We start from the raw sequence: 16,191 nt of genomic DNA on the forward strand, positions 1-16,191 counted from the left end.
TTTCACCCGGCTCTCTCACAGATAAAGGCTCCAGGGCAGGACCCTGGCAGGGGTTGGTTTTTTTTTAAAAAAAATCTTATTTAATCTAAGTGCATGGCTGAGAAGATACCTAGAGTCTAGCAGAGGCACAAGTATGCCGGTAATATTCTGGCCCCAGTTTGTGATTTTGCTGTTACCCTCAGTACCGGCAGGGAGAGACTGACGCCGGGCAGAGACGCGCTGCGGTGGCACGGCGGTGTCGGCATCGCCGGCGCGGGGAGAGGTGGCCCTGCACTGGCGGAGGGGAACCAGCACGGGGACACTTCTCGGAACACATCTTCCCGTTACGGTAACTTGGACTTTATTTTTAACAGCCGTCCACCTGTTAAATCACCTGTTACTTTTGGAAAAGAATCCCTATTTTTAACTTATAATAATAAAAGCCTCTCGCAGCTCCGAAACGGAGCATAAAGCCCAACCGATTCCCCGCCTTGTCTCCTGCGCCGCACTGGCCTTACCCAGGGCCTGAGGACCACGGTAGTTTCAGACAAACTTATTTTTTTAAACCTTTTCTCAGGTCACAGGAAAGTTGCTTTACAGAAAGTATTTTAAAGCAGAGCAAAGACTCTGCCTGTGCTGCACCGGCCGCCGGGATGGTGACGCCCCGAGTGCTGACGGGGTTTGGGTGGGTGGGGAAAGGGGGGGAATGGCACCGTTTGGCTTCCGTTCGGAATGGGGTTTTGTACTTCTCAGCATAAAGAAGCAAGTTATCATTTTATTTGCTAATTTTACTGGTTTTCATATGTAAATGACATGTATTGCAATAACAGTTCAAAGAAAAAAACTGAGGAAAATGCTGTACGTCTGCCTGGGATGCTGACCTGGAACGCTTTATTTTAGTTACACACGCAAAATACAGAATTTATTATGGATAATAAATTATAATTTACATAAAATATATATTAAAAATTATTCATTTTATATCAGTATATTTAATATAATCAATTGAAGTATCCTTCATAATATGTGGTACAGCATATATTACACGTAGTATACTATATCAATGTATATTATAATATATCATATCATATAATATATATTCTAGTATATAATAACATATATGTATATTATAAATTATATATTGCCTATTGCATAATGCATATTATAATACGTTATATACAGTACAATACTATTATGTCTGCATTATATATAATTATTGATACATTATCAATATTCATGGAATGAAATAATATTGTCTTATAAAATTTTTCTGAGCATTATAGCCATAATTTGTATATTATGGAGTAGACTGTGCATTACATAACGCACTGTTGTGTATGCACATGTATACATACATATATAGGCATATATACAGGTGCACATATGTATGCATACATAACCTATCATACGTACATGTTATGTGTAATCTACAGTATTAACATACCATATTGTACATAGTGCGTTGAATATGATGTATATTATATATGCATTATGCAATCTATAGTATAACCTATTATATTGCATATGCATTATACAATCTATTAGATATATTATTCATGCATTGCTGAGATTATTTATATAACTATAATTTTCTTATATAAATTTTTAAATAAAAGTATACCGCATATAAATTATGCATACAATATAGTTTATATGGTAAAAAGTTACAGTTTATATAGAAATGTGTACATATATCTGAAGTATATACTAGGTATGTGTGCATATGTGTATATATATATAGAATGTGTATGCAATATGTAGTACATAAGTAACCTATAATCCATATTTTGATAACATTAATAATTATATAATGAATATTATTGTTAAACAAATATTAATCTATGAACAATATAGACTATATTATCTAGTGCATGTATGTATAATGTACTTCATATTATATAATGTGTCTCACATTACATACGTTATATCATACATAGATTATAGACCATAGGTTATATGTTATGCTTATTATATTATATATGCATATCCATGTATGTTTAATACCTATAATATATACTATATCTGTTATACATAATACGAAACATTAGATATATAATTAGATATACTGTAGCATATAATAAATACAACAGAAGTACATGATATATAATGTTCATATAATTATATAGTATAGATCATATTAACAGATATAGCAAGAAGATAGTACCTATAAAAACGTATAGGCATTCTTATGTATAATTTATTGTTTTATTTTGTTTCGTTTTGTTTTATTTTTTAATGCATGCCTCTCTGTGGACATTCTTGTGCCTGCTGCCGGTGGCTGGTCAGGCTGGTGGTGCTGCGGCTGCTCGCCGGACGCTGCCTGCGCCCCCCACGTCCCGCCTGCGCCTGTGGCAGCCCCGCGGCCGGCTGCTGCGCCCATGCGGGTCACCCAGCGCTGGCCGCATCCCTCCCGGCTGGCTGAGCCCCGGCGCACCCACCCACGTCTGCTCAGGCGCAGGGACCCCCCGGGTCCCTCCCGGGGTGTGGGGTGCGGGAGCGGGGCCGGCTGGGGCTGGGCCCCTCCTGACGGTGCCGCTCGGGGCTGCGCTGGCTGCAGAGCCTGTGGTCCGCACGGAAGCCGCTCTGGGGAGCATCAGCCCCAGGGATGCAGAAACGTCCCTCACCCCACCAGTGCTGGAGGCTGCACGGTTCCCTGCGGGGACGGCGCCGGCGTGACCCCCCCCACCCCTTTCTGCTGTCCTGAGCGGCCCGTCCTGCGCCTGCCCCGTCTCGCAGTATTTGCTAAGCCTTGTCCGGGGAAAACGGCCGGCTCCCAGCTGCTTATGAAGCTCTACACCAGTGCTGGGCCAGGGACAGGGATCCTCCTGACAGAAGGTGTGTGGAAGCCAAGTTCCTAATGCCTCGATAGCGTGTAAGGTTATGTCCACAAATGGTGGGATTCAGGGCTTTGTCTGGGGCTACGTGGATTAATTCTCCATTTCTGACTAAAGCGCCTGAAAGCAATTTAAGAGAGAACTTTGTTGTCTCTTTTCAGCAAAGGAAGGGACATTTCCAAGTGCCCACGGTCGGTGGCAGCGTGTCCAGAGTGAGCCCGTCCCCGTCACCCTGCGCAGGGGGAAGGGCTGGGGACAGAGGGAGGTACCCACCCTCAGGGGCGGCTGAGAGCCAGGGGGTTGCAAACAGCATTGCGGAGGTTCTGGGGCCCCCAAATTAAGAATACCATCAGGTATTGCGAATTTGTAGGGTGCCCTCGTTTCCGTCGTGGTGTGGCCTTAACACTTTTTAAGTTTTGCCAAGCAGAACTCGAGTCTGGAAATGAAGTTGCTGGTTACACACCCAGCAGATGCTTCTGCGGCCGCGGGAAGGCAAAATCTGTGCCGGTGATGGCACGTCACCCCCTTTGCCATCTGCGACCATCCCCGCTGCATTTGAACCAGAGCCGCAAAGCCACGACCCTTCACCGGACAGCGCCACTCTTGCCCAGCGGCTCCTGCTGCGTGGGCCCAGGAACCACGGTCCTGGCGCGGCGCCCGGCCAGCAGCCGGCTGGGAGCAGCCACCGGTGTCACCGGACAGTCGGAAGGCGCAGCGCCTGCCCCACCACGGCACCTCCTGCCGCACGGACGCCGCACACACCACCCAGGTACCTCTTTATTGCTCTTTAAAGAATTTTGTTGTGAGCTCAGGTTTATTGAGGTTGTGAGGGGTAACAGACCAGCTTTGTTAGCCGGTTCCTAGTACAAAACTGCAGTTGAATTTTTACAAATTAATAGTTTTAGTTTTTTGACATCAGGAAAATACTATTTGCATCGGCGTTTTAATTCTTCCCTGAATTAGAGATGCATATTGCTCTAAAGAGAAAAGTCTCCTTTTATTCAGAGGAATGCCTTTGAAATTATTTCAGATCATTTATCGGATAACAGAGAACAAGACAGCTTTGCCTATCCCGTCCTGAAAAGAAAATAAATTAAAGTACATGTTTTATTTTCTAATTTCCTTCACCAACACACAATCAGTAGAAAGCAAAACCAGAACATGAGGCAGAAACTCAAAGTGTGTGCCCTTTATTTACGGGGAAGTCACAGGGCTGGACGCTGACGCGCAGGACAGACATTCACTATGTTCAAGTAGAAGTGCAAAAACAAACAAAAAAAAAAAATGCGTGGCCCAATGGTGCATTTTGCTTCACGGAAAACCAAGTCCCCTTAACTTATACCAAAGCACATTAAGTTGAGAGGTCTGCATTTGAATGCCAAGTGGCAAACCAAACCAAAAAAAAAAAAAAAGAACAAAAAGCAACAAGGTGATGCCGGACCTGAGGAGGGCTGGAGGGGCCTGACCCAACACTCGAGAAGGGGCAGACACCGAGGTTCAGGACGTCAAGAAATAAAGTTGCCACAGCATTACTTGCTTTACAGCCGTCTCCTCTCCTCGCCCGTGCGCGCCAGGAGGGGCAGGGCAGCCCCAGATGAAGAGGGCACCCCCATCCCGCAGCCGTCGCGGGGCACAGGCCAACGTTCTGCCGCACACGGTGCCTCTCACACGGCCCGTCATGGTGGAGCTGTGACGGATTTCTGCCTCCCGGCTGGCCAGCCTCGTTCACAGCCAGTGGCTGCAGGATGTCTCGCAGATTTCATTTTTATATTACAGGGTTTTCTTAGCTATAAAATTTTTAACCCCTGGAAACCTATGATACACGTAGACTGAAATACATTTCCTATTGAAAAGACAAGATTTGCTTACTACACAAAGTGCCAAGAGGACGCTGCACATCCTCCAAAGCCTTCAGATGTATTTTATTCTAACTGGAGGTGCTTCAAGTTGCAGACTATTGCCCTGATGTTGCGACAAGGTGAGGTGGTTACCTACGGGGCGTACTGGCTAACGATGCAAACTGTGGTGGGAAGTAGTCGTGCAAATGGGCGGCAGTGGCTCTTCAAAAAGAAATGTGGTTATTTCTATCTTCTAGTCAGTAGTTCACAGGACGCAGCCATCGTGTGCGCTATTGCGAATGACACAGCGATCCCAAAGACAAAGGCAGTGCTGAGAAAGAGGACTTTTGTCTAAAATAAATGAAAAGACGTGAAGGTTGACCCCGGCCGGTGCAGTGGGTGCTAACTGGCACCTCCCGCCTGCTCTGGACGCTGCCACCCTGGCACCACACCTCTGCTGCAGGCGGGCACCCCGTGGGCGCTAAGGAGGGGACCCTGGTCCTCTGCTCTGCTGGGCTGGACTGGGCACGACCAAGCGGAGCCGGAGTATCTTCGGGATTTTACACAATAGGTAGTGACGTATGACCTTAAACAAGATACCGTGATCAAATGGGTTTTAATGCATATGCTGTCACTTTGTGAAATTGGCAGTACCCTCCTGAATTTCAGGTAAATGACGTCTTTGATGATTCCTAATGCTCAGCTATGTGCACAAAATTGGTGCTGGATGACCACAGACGAGAAGGAGAGCAATTGAACACAGACTGGAAAGCACCTCCCTCGTTCATCCGCATGGCACAGGAGGGGAACGTTTGTTACATGGCTAGTCATATGAAAACCTCTACTTAGACAAAATTCCCTAATACACAATTAAGTGTTGACCAGAATGACTAAAAGCAATGCCCTAAAGTTACATTAAATAACTGGTTTCAATACTGGTGCGTGTCCTCTTGCTGCCACACCAGTACTTGTACACAGGTGCTCAGGGAGAAGCGCGTGCTGCCATCAGCCCGATGCCACACCAGCGGTGAGAGCTGCCCACCGCCTTCGTTCGCTTTGTGACGGAAACGATCGAGTGAAATCATGACGATAATGCAGGTGACATCCGCTCGTCGGCCACGTCTGTCTGAATACGAGACCTGCAATTTTACAGAGCAAAGGCCTCGCCCATCCCCTTCCACACGTGCTCATCCAAAACTGCACGTTCTATAGAGGCAGTAAATAATTCATCTATTTTAAGGTCTTCCGGGTTCCCTCGGACGGAGTTCTGCTCCCGCAGCACCTCAGTTGGAAGACTTGCTGAGAGCACTGGCGGAGCGGCGAAGCTTCCCAGAGACTCTGCTCTTGGAGGCACGTGGCAACGTGGGCGAGGTCTGGGCTGCTAGCTCTATGCCTATGGTGACAGTAAGGTCGGCGCTTGCGCTTGTGGTGAGGCAGCCTGGAAAACAGAACAGGCAGAGAAAAAATAATGTAAGAATAACGTACGGTGCCTGTCTTTGCATCAGAATAACTGCTTGGCAGAACGCGGCCCCTCTCCACCTCCCCTTCCAAATTAATCTCAGGCATCGCTTAGGTGAACTTGACATTTAACAAAACCCACATAACGGAACTCGAAAAATGTTTCTTTCAGGTGGGCGTTATATAAAGTTATTTTTTGCTGTGTGTCACTAAACTGCTCTTCTGTATTTAATCTGCTGAGGAGAGCTGGAAATGAGTTTCCATAGCTTGAATGCTTTCATGAAACTCCACCTGGAAGGCGTCTTAGCCTCCAATATAAAAACCAAAGAATCCCAATTTTTTTCTAATTAGTTCCGCTACTTAACCGGGACCCTAACTGCTCATCGCTATCGGTGCGCCCACAGCCACCGTTCAAGTACTTTTTACTCGCGGGCTGGGGAACCTGGGTGGCTGCAGCGGTCTCTACCTGTGTTTACCCTTTGTTGTTCAACAACATTAAGTTACATCTCAGTTATTCCCCACAGGCGCTTGCGACTAGAGGCCGGGCCTACATAGGTTGGCTGAATGAGAACAGGTGAGGATACAGCTATTAAACAAAGTAGTGAATGACTAAACGGAGGTGCGTGCGTGTGTGTGACTCCTGCCTCTCCCCTGCGCCACTGTACCGGTGCTCTGCGGAATACAGAGGATGCTGCAACCCAGCCCTGCTCTTGCTGCTGGGGTGCTGGTGTCCCAAGGCATTTCCCGGTGTGAATGTCATTTCGTCAGCTCCCTCGGGGTACAGTATTTTTAAACCAGGTTAACAATTCTCCCTAAGTCTTAACACAAAGGCTGTTATTAGAGATGTGACGGAAGAACGGCCTGGCACCCAGGAGAAGGGTGGGGAGAAGGCGGGGAAGGCTCTGAGCCCACACCGAAGTTTGAGGCCGGTCCCAGCAGCCGTGCGACCACCTCTGAACTCCACACTGATGGTTGCGTTTTGCAGCACAAACCGATTTCCAATCCAACAATAAGCTGTATTTTCAGGCTGCACTTTTATTTGCCATTAGTTTATGTGATTGATGATTACAGGGATGTCTTTACTACTCCCTTCAACTTTACGTTATCCCAGGTGACTCAAACGTGCAGAAAATGGACCAAAACGCTGCCCGTGCTTTGGCTGAAGCTGGCGAGGGCTGAGCTGCCCCTGGGGCAGTGGGGAGCAGGGACAGGCGCGCTCCCGACCAGGGCAAGCCTTGCCCTTGTGAGACACGTCGGGAAACGCTCGTGGCTCAGCAGGGCGGGCAAGGTCGCAGGCGCAGGGCTCTGCGGGCAGCCAAAGCGCCTGGGACTCAACTTACCTTCTAAGGCCCCAGAGCCAAGCTGGCTCGGCTGCGTTTTCAACACGCGGCTTGAGTGATTCGGGGTATTTCAAACCTCCTGCCAGACACTGCAGCCTAGCTCACCCCATCACTAGGGACTGCAGCAGCCCCACTCCGTGCATTTTAACAGCTCGCATTGATCCTGTTACTTCTCGGGAGTAATGCTCGGAAACTCCGTGGAGTTTGTTGGGTACGGGCAGCATCGCTTTCCGTTTCCTCACTACACGGCTTAAAACCTTGTCCCGGTGCTTTAGCTAACTCTCGCTATTTTAATGACTCAAAGGAGGGAAGAGAACAATGCCGAGGTCTGGTTGTAGCTAAACCCAAAGCACCTCTTGCTCCTTCTCCTTTGAAATCCCGCAGCCAGTTTGCAAACCAGCGTTTGCATCTCAAAGACAACCTTTACTTACCAGATTTATACTTCGAGACAATTGACTGAAGGGGAAATAGCGCATTAAAAAAAAGGTGAAAAATGTGACTTAGCGTGTAAAGGCATTTTCTGTGAAAAATGTGGAGCTGTCAGTTTTGGATTAAAAACAAAACCTGCGGTGCTGTTCGCGGGGAGAAAAACGTGGGGGAGGGAAGGGCTGCGAGGGAGGTGTCGTACTTTACATTCCTGCAGTTACACAGAATGGCAGATGGTCAAAATAATACAGTTTTCACCAAATGGACAAGCTCAAGCAATATTCATGCAAGCGCCGAACAATGCATCGGCTGCGCATACGAAAAGCAGGCGGCTGGGGCAGGCGGGGGCGCGGGCCAGGCACACCTCGCTCCGGGAGCACCCGCAGCATCCGCCCGCCTCGGAGCCGGCGCATTCCTTCAGTCCCAACTTTCTTCTGGCGAGTCCTTAGCTATGCAATCAACCTTGAAGCTCCCCCGAAAACGCCTTGATTGATAGGGAGACAGCAGCTGCGGAGTGAGCAAGTAATAACCACAAAAGAGAAAGGCTTTCATACAAATATTATAATTCCACTCGCAAGCTGTCTGGCACGAACTCTAATTACTTGGCCGTCTTGCAAGGGGAGCCTGCAACTTTGTTCAGAGAGGAGGCTCCGCTCGCTCAGCTGCGCCAGGGAGAGAAGCAGTGCTGCGCACACCCGCCGGCACGTGCCCGAGAAAATCAGCGTCATATTGGTGTCGATGTTCTGCTGCTCGTGAGAGGCTCAGCTCTTTTTCTTTTTGAGGTGATACGGAGAAGGGTTGGGGTTTTTTTTCCCCCTCTTGGCTGTGTTTGTTTCAGAGGGCGCACAGGCAATGCGGAAGTGTAAGCTGTAAAAACCAAGTCGCAGCTCCGCAATGGTGTAATAAATAAAAAATACTGGTTTCTGACTTGCAGACGGACCAGCAGAGTGCTTAGAATTTACAACTCAGCCAAACATGTGACAATTGAGAAAAGGGGGGGCGGGGGGGAACCACCAAAAGCTGCACAGCAACTCTCTCCTGCAAGTCGTGCTGGTTTCCGGGGGAGCAGTGCCATGGAGGTGATGCCACGCGGCTCCCGCAGGTGCTCGCCGCCGGAGGGCCAGGGCTCGCACCCAGCATCTTGCCAGTGGCTGCCCCCTCCCCGATCCCATCCCGTGGTGCCCCAGCCACAAACACACACACAAACAGGCCCAGCCGTGACCAGAAGGCTTCCCACCGCGGCAGGTGCTGGCGTCGGCCATGGCCGGCAGCAGCCGGAGGGAGCAACAGCCGCCCAGGCGGGCGGGCGGGCACCCCTCGGGGCTCGGTGTGCGGGGAGTGGGAGGAGATGGGGCAGTGGCGACAGGGACAGGCAGAGACAGACTCAAGAGCCCCAGAGCCACCGCGGCCACGCGCTGAGCATAGGAGGAGGAAGAAGAGGAGGAGGAGGAGAGCTGTTAGTGATGGAGCATAACGCCAGCGGCAGCGGGGCCTGCGGGAAGCATCGCTCTTACCTGCGGCAATTACTGTAACGAGACCATTACATATTCTAATCTAAAGGGAGAGAACACAAAATCATATAAATACAGGAACAGCACACCCATCGCGCTCGCGTGAAGGTCAGGTTGGCTGCTCGCGGGCGCCCAGCACAGTGGGAACTGGCCGCGGGCGTCACAGCAAACTCAGCACACGGTGGGCACCAGTTGTAAGGGCAACTGACGATCGTAAGGTCACCTCAATACCCTGGAGAGAAATGGGTACCCACATTTCTTTTTCTTTGCCCCTGTCGATCTGGTGATTGAAAAAACAGAGGGAGGAAATGCTGGCAAAAATTGGAATGAATAATCATCTCCCTTCAACTTTTGCCAAACTTGCCGGTGTGGAACCGTGGGACTCCAGCAGCCTCTCACTTCAGCTGCACTGCCAACGCAGTTAGTGGTTTTCAGTTTCAAACTGGGTAACATCTGAGGCTGCACAAACCTAACCCACTATTACACTGCAGGCAGGTAAAAAAAAACCCAGAAAGTGGACAACGTAGGTATCATTGGGCCACATAAGCTTCCCACAGAAGGAGTCACTTGTCTGTGCAAAACCCCACCATGGGCAGTCGTACGCCTGGACGTAAATAAGACGCACGTGACTGACGGATCGGCTGCCTCTGCAGTCTCGGACAGGTACAAATGCTTTACGGTGGTGAAGGCTTAAGCTTTTAAAATATGTTATTTGCAGGAGGGGATTAAAAATTCAGTTAGTAGTACAGATAAAAATACACTTTAAATGAAGAGTTATCTTTGGGAGAGCTAAAGAGACAATAATAAAATAGCTTATTTTATTTTAAATCTACTGAACAGACCAAATCTGGTTTCTCATACACCACCAAGGCACATGCTCTAGGAAAAAAGATCTTTTAGCAATTTCTTTTCTCTTCGTGAAGCAGATGAACACTCCTGAACGCAAAGTAACTGCCTCTCCCCACCCTTCAGCCCGTACCCAAGCTTCTCTGTCAGATCCCTCACGGGTGCCGTAACCATAGAGGTTTTTTTCCTTTCCCCAACCCAACCCAACCCGCCGGAAGGCCACAGTATTTCCGTGGTTGAAAATCAGCTTTTCAAGCTGACGATATGGTCAACAACGGCATTTAATGAGCACACCAGGTACCTCATGCAGCTTTCCAAGGTGCGGGATCCTTACTAACGTCCTGCAAAGCTGCCCAGTTTGCTTTTAAGAACTACAACAACCATTTGCGTATTATAACACCACTGAAAATTTCATGAAAAAGACAGCGACTCACTGCTGCAGCAACTTCCCACAGAAATTACTGGATAAGAGTAGGTGGTAGCGCCAGCGCCTGCCCCTCCCTCGCCCCCATCCCCACGCCAAGTAGCAAAGCCCTTCCAGCCTTTAACCATGTTCACGCCCACGTTTAAGGGGCTACTACAGAACCCCGAAATGAGGTTCATGGTTTGGGGTTTTTTGACACGATCTCTGCAGAACTCTTCTGCGCTGCCTCTGAAGCCGGACACTGCTCCAGAGCCAACCGTTCCTAGTGAGGGGCAAGTGGAACCTAACAAACTCCTCCCTGAGCGTGGCTGTGGTCTCCCACCCTCTCGGCGCCCGGTGGAAAAGCAGCACCCCGCAGCACTGCATTTTCCTTTGCCCTTATCGCCCTCGCTGACCCGGGAGGAACTGATTTGACAAACTAAGCGCACAGCTATTGCTCGTACTCGGTACATGTTTCTATCGTATGAGAAAAAGACAAGGAAGGTGGGTCTTGATGTGTAACCCAAGTATGCAGAAACGGATTACAACATCACGCGTGATCATTAAGGATTTTGAAGCTTTATACTTGAGAAGACCCCTGAAGTTTTCACAGAGGCCGTGACCTATCCTCCCGCCCTAATTAACCTATATCAGCCATGACAGGCCTGTGGAAATCTTTGTTTTCTTTCCCAGTAAATGTGAAGGTAACAAAATTCCAGAGAGAATCATAGCAGTAAATCCGCTTAGCATTTTGACGCGCTCTGCTTTCCACTCAGAAGGACATGGCTGAAAATACAATGTAAGCAGCATCCCGAGCCCGCATGTTCCGGGGAGCGTAGTTTGAAGAAATGATCATTAAAAAAAGCAGTGGCCGTGTTCATGCAAAACCACACGCATTCAGATGCCAACGGTCTGAAATGCAGATACGGCAACAAACTGCATTTAAGGATGGAGGAGATCCAATCATTGGGACTGCATTGACACCCCGTGGGCCTTTGGTGACTTGTGTTTGGCATGAGCTGTTAGAGTATTTCATACTTTGTTTTAAAACAGCTGTTTTAAAGCTGCATTGAGATCTTTCGTTTCTCTCATGTCTTTGAGCAAACCCCGAAGGCTGTGTGGTTCGACCTCCGCAGCGAGAGAGGGGATCCCCTGGAAGAACAGGCGGGTGTTCTGGCTGGCAGCTGGGCAGCGGCACAACACATCACTCCTCAGTTATTGTTGGAGATTGTTTCTACCGGCTGAATTTACACAGCCCCTTTCCCCCCCAAACATGCTGCAGAGGAAAAACGGACGTTGGAGCTGACCGTCCCAAGCCTGCGCCAGCAGCACGGCCGCGGGCCGGAGGGGGATGAAGGCTGCTCTTTGGGAGGCACCGGGAGCCGGAGGGGGATGAAGGCTGCTCTTTGGGAGGACAGCTCAGCCGTGCCCACGCCGCCGAGGTCCAGCTGCGCTTGCAGGGCCAGCACAAGTCAAGGGCAGGTTTTGTACTGCTTCCCCTGACCAGATCGGACCTTAAGCGAGGCGCTGCAACAGCCAAATCATTGGTAAATGAGGAGATTTGCTGCACTGGTATTTGGTTATGAAAAACAAAGTAGTACTTGAAAAGCTGTAACTGAAGCAGGCAGAAGAATCTGAAACTACAGGTTAATCAGGGGCAGAAACAACCCTAAAAAAAGCACTCACAGCTCCCAGTGAAGGTGATGAGTGCTCGACCCCATCACGTACCCAGCCTTGATTGTTTAGAGATTTGGAAATAAACCCTAAATGTACACATCAGAGTTCCAATTAGTCGTGACTTGGAGCAGCCGCTAATTAGTTCTGCACCGGTCGGCCAGCCAGAGGGACCACAGCAAGTGTTAGTGGTTATTTCTCCGCCGCGCAGCCTCAAACCACCGCCCGAAGCCTCCTCCCGCCCGGGCGCCGGCAGCCTGCGGCACGCAGGACGGCACCGCACGGCTCTCTCCTCCGCCGCGGCTGCAGGGCTGACGTGCGTCAGCACAGAGGAAAAATGCAAAGGGGCCACATCGCCTGGAGCTTTCTCTCGAGCTGACAGCTCGAGCAGCTGGAGCTGTCACCCGGCAGAAGAGAGACGCCCGTCAAGCTAATATTTTTTCCCATCCCAGCGCTGATTGCTAGGGAGGAAGCCCTCCCTTGCCATCTCCTCTCCCGGAGGTGGTAGCCGGGAGAGCTCCCTCTGAGACAATCAATTAAATGGAAAAAAGAAAGGGCCCAGGCTGAGAGCCCTGATGTTGCTCTCACACCCTCTCCGCTGTAGATCCCGAGGTTACACCGGGCTTGAGGGAGAAGCAACCCCAGCACCAGCACAGCCTTGGGGTCGGGTCCAGGCTGCGCGCCCCCATAGGTGGAGGGCAAAGGGAAAAACTGCCCTGGCGCCGCACCCAAAGCAGTCTGCAACTGCTTGGCACGGAGCTGCAAAGTAAAGCAGCTTCCTTCCCATTCTGCACGGATCCCTACGCTTCTGAACCAGGTCTGGTCATCCCGCTGTAACTTTACATCAGGCTGTACATGTCAGAGGAGCTATAGGGGGTACAGAGCTGATGCTGCCTAACCATTCAAGCTGTTTGCTATCACTTCGCCCTATTTAATAATAGACCATTTCTAACCCTTACAGGGACGCTAAGATTTTTACCAATTCCAAAAAGTATTTCTCTTTCATGAAAGAAACGCAAACTATCGTACTGTCAACATGCGGAACCTTTGACTTTTTAAAAACATAAAGGCACGGGAGCAGTCCCATGGCGTACTGAGGATGCACGAGCTTCCTTTTTATTCCTTTGTATATAACTACCAGCAAGGTGTTTAATCTCTTCAGACTGCTAAACGCGTGAGCAGATCAATGAATTAAGGAATACACCGCAGCCTGGAAAAGATCTTCCCTCACTGCCTGAATCTGAGAGGAAAAACGGTGTTTCTGTGTTTCTAGTATTGTCTTCGCGACTGTAACAAGTGCTCCTGTGGGAGGAGGGATGCACTTCCACTCCCTTGTTGCTTCATCATTCAGCAAAATGATGATTTTGTTTCTAGCATCCACGTGTCGTCACAGAAATCACTGTGATTTCTCAGTTTTGCCATTAAAATACCCAGAAAGTGGATCGGAATTGCTGTGTCATGTTATTTGAATACGCTCATGCAGGTTTCCCTAAGTGTGAAGGAAGGAAGGAGGTAATGGAAAATACGAAATGAATTTATTCCGTGTGTCTCGCTGGAAAGCATCTCTGGGGAGCAAGGGTGAATTTGGGGTTTCTGCAGAACATCCCTGACTTTCCTCCTTCATTAAATCAGGTAATTACACTTGATTCAATTGAAAATTTCATTTGGCACCTTTTCATTCTCTGCTACCAAGCAGCTACCGTGGGCCAAGAGACAATTCCACCACGCAGGGAAGGACCATCTGCCACCGGGCTCCACCGCTTTGCGATGCTGAGATGCGGACAGAGCCTCGGTGAGTTCTTAGGTGCGCTGGTAGCTACCGTGGAAGGAGCGCAGTGGAGGGAGACCTCCCCATTTCTGAGCCAAAGGTTTTAAGGCTGGAGGTGACAGAGACGGTTATGAAACTGCTATTTTGGCCGATGAGTGCAAGTTCGGAGTTAGGTGCAGGCGCCAGCCCGGTGCTGCAAGCGGCCCCCGTGCAGCGTTCAGTTGCACGTTCCTGCGGTGGCGAGAAAGTCCAGGCAGGCGGTAGCTCTACGGAAGAGGGGCAGGAAAGCCACTCACAGATGACTGATAATCAAGACCACAGGGGTAAGGAGCAGCTCCTGAATCCACTTGTGCAGTTTCAGGCTCCCTCTGAAGGCAGCCCGAGCAGCCGGCTGGGACGGGCCGCTAACCCAGCAGTGAAAGATGCTCTAGTTTGCTGAAGATCAGCTGTAAAAATTACCTGGATTAAATAGAGAGGGGAAGCGGGACAGGTCCCTGCACCTCCTCCTGAATACTCTACACAGGGAAGGGGGGGAGCACCACCTTGAGTCCTGCCTCCTTTGGTAACTTCCCACTCTTCTGCTCCACCTCCCTAAGCTTTTTCTCTCTGTTTACTGCCTGGACAACCTCTACAACTGCAACATCTGGCACCTACCATTGCGCATTTTCCTTCTCAACTACTGAGAAGGAAGTTCACGCAGACCTCCTAAGGAGCTCTGTGCTAATGACTTGTGCTTCCTTCCACATTTAAGGGCAATACCCCTACTGGAAAAGGAAGGATTCGGCACAGAGGTTGAAGCCCGCGTGTAGCTCCACAACAGCGTCCCGGTCGGGCTGGTAACAATTGCCAGATGGTTTCAGCACCGCCTCTTCTTGCAGGGGAAACAGCTGAGCAGTGGGCTCCTTGCTGCCAGGGTAGTCTGGAATTTTCTAAGTCCCAGTTATTAGAAACCAGTTTTTCCATTTCAGACCACACTGTCATATTGACCAAACCCAACACTTGGCATGTGCTGCGTATACTGTAACGTCATGGCACAGCTACTCATTTTCAGATGTGTATTTTTTTTTTTTTTTTTTTTTTTTTAACTATTTAGCTCCATCCATCTTCCTAAAGATATGCCACAATATAATATACAGAACCTGGACAGCCTTTTATCCCACCTAGTACACAGAACTGACCAAACAGATTTTCAAGGGAAATGCACAGACAAAGAAGTAAAAAAAAACCCAGAAAAACACAAACCAAACAAAACCAAAAGGAACCATCGCTCAGTTAGCATTAAAAAGAACTGTGTCTGTTCAAGACAACAGTTACTCCGGGTTTTGTTTTGTTTCTGTGAAAAATATATTTTAAAATAATTCCACGGCCATTTGAAATATTCCTTTTCCTTTAAAGTGGGAAAGATAAAACTCAGCACCTAGCAAAAAGTGCTTTAAAATAAACCAAATCTTGTTTGTTGTACATTCAAGTATTTTCTACATGGAATTTATGCATGTAAAAGTCCGGACACAAAAGAAAAACATGTGTCACCTTTTCAACAAAAAGGCTGCAAAATCTCAGTTTTATGTAAATAAGCAGGCACAGCTTCCAAGGCTTTAAAACCAGGGAATGCTGAAAACGTCTATAGTTCCTCAACTCAAGTGTTGCTCCTGGGCAATGCTATAATATTCATTAAAGGATCCATTTATCAACAGATACCACATGTCAGAGTTTTCCAGCACAGTTTTCCTGACACCCCACTGAAAACGATGCTTTAAAAAACTAAAATGGAAAGCAATAATCCGAGATGCTTTTGCCTGCGCGTTTCATTCCACAATAGCTATTAGCAACTAAAAAAGCAAAGATTTACACTATATCCTTTCTGATAACGTCAAGCATTATGCTTTATTTTCCAAATCATTAGCATGCACAAGAATGACCTCATGGTGAACAGATGCACTTGGATATGGCAGTGATTAGATCAGTCCTCTCAGCAGTCAAGTGTGCCCATTTCAATTAACCCTTTGAAGCACTCACTGCAAGTCTACGCTGCTGAAAAGCAGGTTTGTAGGTTCTCTTGAAAGTCGGGATCTACCCTTCTAAGTATAAAGCCCTCAAATATAAATCTTTCTCTG

At 48.5% G+C, this 16,191-nt stretch overlaps 2 protein-coding genes across 2 annotated transcripts in view; one reads left to right on the top strand and one right to left on the bottom strand.

The window, feature by feature from the left end:
* Positions 1-521, top strand: part of CFAP61 (cilia and flagella associated protein 61) — a gene marked incomplete at its 5' end in the record, with an annotated part of 116,424 nt that extends 115,903 nt beyond the window's left edge. The window contains 1 exon segment of the mRNA XM_082480634.1: positions 183-521. Within this exon segment, the coding sequence (XP_082336760.1) occupies positions 183-202 (20 nt within the window). The 3' untranslated portion in view covers positions 203-521.
* A 3,466-nt stretch (positions 522-3,987) lies between these two features.
* RALGAPA2 (Ral GTPase activating protein catalytic subunit alpha 2) overlaps positions 3,988-16,191 on the bottom strand; it is a 135,342-nt gene continuing 123,138 nt past the window's right edge. Inside the window, exon 39 of the mRNA XM_082480160.1 lies at positions 3,988-6,089. Coding sequence (XP_082336286.1) covers positions 5,935-6,089 — 155 coding nt within the window. The 3' untranslated portion in view covers positions 3,988-5,934. The remainder of the gene's footprint in view (positions 6,090-16,191) is intronic.

Source organism: Vanellus vanellus, assembly GCF_965231255.1.
Source record: "Vanellus vanellus genome assembly, chromosome: 3".
Classification (NCBI taxonomy): Eukaryota; Metazoa; Chordata; class Aves; order Charadriiformes; family Charadriidae; genus Vanellus; species Vanellus vanellus.